Raw genomic sequence first — 7023 nt, 5'->3', positions numbered from 1 at the left:
TGAGGTTGACCCATCCCACATTGGACCCTCGAGACAGTTTGTTATGAATTGTCATGTTGCCATTTTGTTTTATTCATTGCACGTAGCCTGTGCATACAGCAAGAATATTGCAGGGACAACTACTTTTTATACCCTTAGCTTCTTCTGGTAGTTATTATTTCTCATATCTATTGTTTACATATCATTTTCTTATTAAAATAAAGCTACATATAATGTTATAGCTGAGACACTCAATCCAAACTTTGACATCCTCCTCTCAACAGTCCTGGCACTCACCCCAAGAATGTTACTTATATCACACACTTGGAAACCTTGCTCAAGTAAAAAAAGTAGCTGTTCCTCGGTGACTTCACAGGAAGGTCTCCCTCGTTTACCACTACTGTTTAGTGGAGCTTGATATGCACAGTGAACATGGTTTCTTTGATCCATCTCAACCAACATACTGTGAGCAAGTCCAACTAGTTCTGTTACTACGTCATCTACATCAAGGCTAACAGTTATTCTTTGCAAAAAATCAAGCTTGAAAACTATTGGTTGAAAATCTATTGAGGGATCTCGAGATCCTATCAATCTATCAATAGCACTGATCACGCAAGTAAGGTATGTCATCTGACATCTGTTGAATAAATTCATTTAATACATAATCAACCTCAACAATTAAGATGAAACAAAGTACTTGAATGGTCAACAAGAAACACACCAAAATTGCATGCATAGCTAAGTCTAAAGGTTAGTTTAAGCTTAATACCGTCGCGTCGTAACCAAGTTGACATTTACTCGCTAAAAAGGCTTTAATAAAAAGCCACTGCCATTCAGGACTATGTTAAGCACGTTTCTAACTTTAAAGTAATTATGTTCACCTCCCTCAAACTAGCCGCGGGCGCCGCGGGCTGTGCAGAAATCGAAGTCGATTGGTGATCCGCCATGTTTGACAAGAAGTGCCACGAATACTGTCGGGAGAGGAGAAGGTCTCCCGACCCGACTCCTGTGGGAAGTCTTTCGATCGTAACCTTAGCGGGGGTGGGCTGGGTCAGTTGAACCCACAATGTTCATAGCTGGATGACCAGCGGATGAAAGTACAATTTAAAAAGTTGAATGTGCAATGCAAACTTGCAAGTGAAATACATAAAATCAAATGTTCAAAGCAAAAACTTGAATGGCAAATGCTCAATGTTGAATGCGAAAACTTGAATGTACAACCCGCTGAACTTGAACGTGAACTTGAATACGGCGAATACGAAAAGTTGAATGTAGAAGGCAAAAACTTGAATGTTGCACGAGGAAAGTTGAATGACGAAAGTGCAAACTCAGATGTCAAACAACAAAGGTAGGATAAAATGCGAAAAGTAGAACGTAAAATGGAACATTGAATTTTGGCGGGGATGGAACGCCATAGGGTTTTAGAGAAAAAGGAGAATGAAACACAGGTATCAAAAACTGTGTTCAGCCACCTTAATATTCTGAATGACGTACTTTTTTATTCCTATAATGTCAATGCCTTGTAAGGGTAGACAGGTGCCGAGAATAAATTAAATCAATATATACATAAATTTATAATATAATATAAATAAATTAACGTAATTAATGCGTGGATTCTAAAAATTCGAATGTGAACTAAAAATAGGCTGTGAACTTTGTTCATAATGTTTCCATTTGTCTTTAGCGTAAGTTCATCGGGTGTGTTCCACTATCCGGTAGGGATTTCAGCCACTGAATGCATTTTTGTCTGTAGTCCTGGAAGTAGAATTCTCTCTCCACAGAAATTGCTCGAGAATATTTCCCGACATCTTTGTTTGTCGTCAAAGGTGTTTTCTTGGGTACCTCTGTTTTTCTTCGAATTTGCGACTTTCTAACTTGGATACCCTTAAGCTTTGTGTTTTGCCCTGTGTTAGTAACTTTTCCTTGCCCTGTAATCTGTGCTCTTGTCTTCAAACTGCTATCGGCCTTTTTAACTCCATTGAGCCTTTCATTGAATGGTAAAACTCTGCCCAGCCACTCAGAATGTTGGCTCGGCAGAAACGTGGCATTTTCGTTCAGCCGTCGCTTCCCAGGACTGCCTGCGGCCGTTTTCTCCTTATTTGGCGTTATAGTTTCCCCTGCGCTCTGTTGGTCCACCCCCGCATTTTGCCGTTGTTCAAGCAGCGGACTACGCCACGCGATCTTTTGCCGAGAATTGGGACAATGGACATTTTTGGCGGGAATGACCAACGACCACCTGACTTGTGGTAATTCCAAACTTTCATGCGTTCCACTTTGTCTAGTCCCACTCTTTGGTGGGTCTGAAACTTTCCGAGGTGTAAAACCTTCATCTTTATAATCGAGTGATATCATGGATTTCTGAGCCAGGGAAGGCATGCTGCCAAATTTTCTTGAGAGTGGCATTGTTAGAAACTCTCTTGAAGTTGTCATCGTCAGCTGAGCTAAGCGCTTTTGACTGAAATAGAAACGTATATAGTGAGCAAAGCTTTTAACAAATCTAAAGACCAAAGAGGTTTAAACTTGATTTTTAGTTACAGAATTACAAAAGCAAGTTAACGCTATTGTCCCAGCCTGGAAGGCTAATCCGGCACAGGTTTTCTCCAACATTTATTTCAGGGTGCCTGGTAGTTTTATTTGCAGCAACCAGTTTCTATTTGCGGGCGGAGAGGGGCATTGTGAGGGTTATGCTGGCCTGTGTCTTGTGCAAGACTAAAAACACGGGGCTCGAACCTGGACCAGTAGACTCTTATGGAATAACTGACGACTACAGTTTATGGTGTTACAATCAATCCGGATGTTATTTTCTGCGTAGCCTTACAATTTTAAAACGCAATGTTCCAATAGTCGTCCCAATTCTGATTAGCAGTTTGCTGGTGCAATTCCAACCTGCAAATTCAGTCTTCTGAAGGAACATTTATGACGACTGGTATATTTACCCACAGTTCTTCTTGACAACACTCATAACCACGTACAGAAAAGTTCTAAAACCTTCAAACTTAGCTTACTCAATGTCGTTATAGTACAGGTACAAATATTTTTTTAAAAAAAGGCTTTCCTTGTGCCTAATGGGCTATGTTGCACTGTGGGTTCGCAAGGAATTGTGGTTAACGTAAAGCCACAATCTTTTCTTACGAAGGATTCAAATTCTGCCTCGAGCAAGTTGCTATCAGTAATATTAGCGGTTTGTACAAGTTCCGGCTTCATTTTTAATTTTACTGCTCTGTCAGAGGGAAATTATCATTGTCCTTCGGTCGACTGTTTACCAACAGACTGCACGAAAGTCGTGACAGGTCCGCGTTCATGTCGCCAAATTGGGAACTGCACCTTGAAAGTGAAAGTATATTACTGCGCCTTTCAATAACATGCGGACTCTAAAATTTAATCAAATGTTCGGCGGCTTCTCCCAGCTTCCGACTACTGCCGTGCACTGTGAATCTTCTAACACATCCGCCATGTTGTCTGAACTATGCTCGACGATTTGATTACCGCTCGCTCAGCAGTAGTCGGAAGCTGGGAGGAGCCGCCGAACATTTGATTGACGGTAGCGAAAAACATTTGTTGGTTGAGCTTTGAATTTTAGAGTCTGCTTGTTATTGAAAGGCGTAGTAAGGCGCGGCTCGCCTTTTGGAAAGAACATCCGGCTTCTAAGGCTAACAATTACATTTTGAATTTTTTACGGCTAGCGGTTTATTAATTTTTTTCTACGGTTAAGAGAATCTAATCAAACAATTACCATTATTTTCAAAAGTTTAAATTTAATTTTCAATGTTCACAAAAAAATATTTTGACTACTGTAAAACAAAGGTCTTCGGACCACTCCGGGAAGGGAAAAAAACTATGAAAAGAATTTTAGACCAATACAGCTTACCACTTCAGTGCGACAAGGCAAAAAAAAGAAAAAAAGGTCCTGCAAGAGATCTTGAGACTCTCACTTTCGCAGCAAAAACTGTTTTACGTTCAACAATTTTACGGCCAACGGTTAAAATTTTCAAAAGTTTAAGCTCGGCGGCTAAACTTTTGGCCCGTTTTACAGCTAATGGTTAACCCTGTTGAGACCCTGTTCCACTCTAGCTACTGATGGAAGCTTAGCGTTGTGATAAGCCTCCCGGGACATTAGTAGAGCTTCCCAATTTGTGTAGCGCTTTACCAAAAAGAAACACATCAATGAAAAATAAATCAATGAAGCAACAGCAGTTCTTAAACAAACCTTAATGAATTTCCAAAATCTCATATATTCCATTTAGTCAACTTAACATTTCCTTAAAAGGTGGCTTGTAGCCGCTGTTTACTTCATAATTAATTAAAAAAAAATAAGTTGTTTTAATTCACTTGTGATCTATTTAAATTACGCCGAGAAATAGGTTGGCGATAAAGTCAAGAAAAAAAGTCCGAAGCTAGACCAATATATATATATATATATATATTTTTTCTTTTCAAATTTTTGCAGTTTTGCTGTATTTACATTTATGCATTAAATATACTGTAAAATAATTTGAGATGGCATGGAGCGATGTTTTTCCGCGGTAAAATAATTAAACTAACCATTTCCTCGTTTGCATAAATTTAATCTCCTCATATCTAATGCTTGCGAGAACGTCTATGAAATTAACTGAGCCTAATCCACTTCGGCTTACTGTAAGGAAATGACATCCAATGTAAATGTGTTCTTTTTGGATCTGTAAGGTATCTTTAGTTGTTAAAGTATATTGCATTACAAAATGAAAGTCAATACGTAAATCCTTCAACTGTGTTGTGAGCTTAAAACTTTCCAATTAGCGGATACCACAGCTTTTTCCTACAAGAATATTATTTTAGCAGTAATTTAAGATATATTTTACTTGCACTCTGCCAGTTCAGGTAAACACAAATGCCGCCTGCGTTGTTTTTTTCCATTAAATTTATGATGTGACATCCGTGATTCGAATCTGAGTGCAATTTCGTGTACTGATGTTACCTCAAATCTTGCTACTTCGACAGGCTAATTTTCACTGATTTACTGTCCACAAGAAAACGATAACCTTTCATTATACTTTCAACCTACCCCGCGGTTGAGCATGGTAATATTAAAAATATAGTTGTGGTCAATTTGTTGGATTTTTTTTTTTTTTTTTGCGTTTAAATAGGGGAACATGGTTTCTCTTAACAGTTCGATTCTTTTTTTTTTTTTTTTTTCGCGTGTGTGTATTAATGACTGAAGATTCAAACAAAGACAATGACTTGTCAGTTTTTCTTACCGTTCGAGGTAAGTTCTGTCACGATGAAGAATCCCACGTTGTTTGCTGTTGCAGGTTTCTGTAAGATGAATTCTTTTCGCGTATTCCGTTTTCCAGTCGTTATATCTTCCTTGTTAGTAAATTCTGAAAGAAACGGACTCAAGAACTCGCCAATTTTTGTCGATTTTTTCAAGAACCTCCCCGCTACAAAAAGCTGTTTACAACACTGATGGTTTTTAAGCCATTCCAACTCATTTGTCAGTTCCTCTGCGTCACAGCGGAGGCGGTTCATTAAGGTTCAAATCATTTATTTAGTCCATAATGTCATTGGCAATTTGCCGAGCCTCTAAAATTGCAAATGGATTAAAATAGAAAACATTACTTACGTGCACGACAAAACAGATCCGAACATGGTGTTAAAATCAATGGCAAAGCGGCTTGGCATTACACCTGCAATGGTTGTTTCGAGAACACAAAGATCCTTTTATCAAGGCTTCCGTGTTTTTTTAGCAACTTGTTTCGTGAGTTTTCGACGAATACGTGCGTTGTTTATATATTCTCCAAGGCGAAAACTCCTCAAATGCGTCATAGCATTGTTTCAACACAGTGGCGGAGTTCTTTGTTATGAATCGTGTCCAACCTGGTTATGTCTGCCGCAGTGAAGATTTCAGATTTCTCCCGCAGGTTCTAAGGTGCTATTCGCATTTACTTTCTGTTGTCGAGGACTCAATTTCCATTGAATTTAATATATATCTTTATTTTTGTTACATAACTTTTCCCAGAGAAACACATTATAGCAAAGGCTCTAACATTTTTTTTGGTCGCTTTGGGACGTTTCGGCGATCTCTAAGAAGTATTTTACGCAGTCCATTTCTATAATCGGATTTCGTTACATTTAAAATCTTTTAGAACGAAGAAAAACATTAAAACAATGACACGGGTATTGCTGGGGAACCATTGTCAGTAGACCCAAAAGATAATACAGGTCATGATCAGTTTTGGAAGCAAGCGTTTTGTCTCAAGTAAACTCCCTCTTCCTGCTTAACAACAAATTTAACTTTGTGAGATTCTGAGTCAAACTTAAATTTGAGGTTTTAGAATATAATAGGCGTCGTATTAACTGAACATGCGTCATTAACCTGTACAAGAAAATTCTACTTGGCAGCTCGGTCAGTAACTTCCCATACAGACCTTCCGGTCTATTCATGTTACCGTAAACATGAACTTGGCCGAAAAACTTGAATACATTACCTTGTACTTTTGCAGTTGCCTACCATTTTGCTTTTCATTATTTCTACAGGTTTGTAAATACGTGGAAACGTGAAAATAATTGTCAAGCCTTGCTGAAATATCTACATGGGTCTGAAGCAAAATTACAGGACTCTCTCATTGTAGTTTGACCCAGTTTGCTATTTGCATGTTAATGTGTCATACAAAATGTTGCAGCTAGAACGCTAGGCTTTCCCGCTTATCTGGATAAAGGTGCTAAAAAAAAAATTAGAGAAAAAAACTAACCTTTTCATTTACTGAAACAGTTTGCAAGGAGGAGAAAATAAATGGGCTCCATGCGATTAATTTCAACCATAGTATAATATTGTCATATTCTTATCAAATTCTTTAAACTGTACATTTTATCAGTGATGCGTCAACAAACGTTTAACCACGTTAAATTTAATTTAAAAATGAGTACTAATGCCGAATTTGAGGCAAGCAGTTGCATCAAGCGAGGTGCCAAACCTATTTTACCTGCCAAAAGGATCCCGTTTGTTTTTGTTCCGCGAAAAGAAAAAAAATACTACGTGAGTGCTCTCCCCTATGACTTTTTTTTTTT

At 38.3% G+C, this 7023-nt stretch overlaps 1 protein-coding gene across 1 annotated transcript; it reads right to left on the bottom strand.

The window, feature by feature from the left end:
- Positions 1-596: 596 nt before the first annotated feature.
- On the bottom strand, positions 597-5998 carry LOC110042322 (uncharacterized). Its single transcript, XM_020747685.2, has 2 exons — positions 5214-5998; positions 597-2434 (listed from the first exon to the last, which is right to left on the bottom strand). The coding sequence occupies exon 2, from the start codon at positions 2407-2409 to the stop codon at positions 1660-1662; it is 750 nt and encodes a 249-aa protein (XP_020603344.2). The 5' UTR covers positions 2410-2434; positions 5214-5998; the 3' UTR covers positions 597-1659.
- Positions 5999-7023: the final 1025 nt, after the last annotated feature.

This window comes from Orbicella faveolata, unplaced genomic scaffold, assembly GCF_042242905.1.
Source record: "Orbicella faveolata isolate gen_17 unplaced genomic scaffold, um_ofav_v1 contig_1, whole genome shotgun sequence".
In the NCBI taxonomy this organism is placed as follows: domain Eukaryota; kingdom Metazoa; phylum Cnidaria; class Anthozoa; order Scleractinia; family Merulinidae; genus Orbicella; species Orbicella faveolata.
The sequence above is the reverse complement of the archived record's forward strand: the minus strand, read 5'-3'. Positions and strand labels throughout refer to the sequence as shown.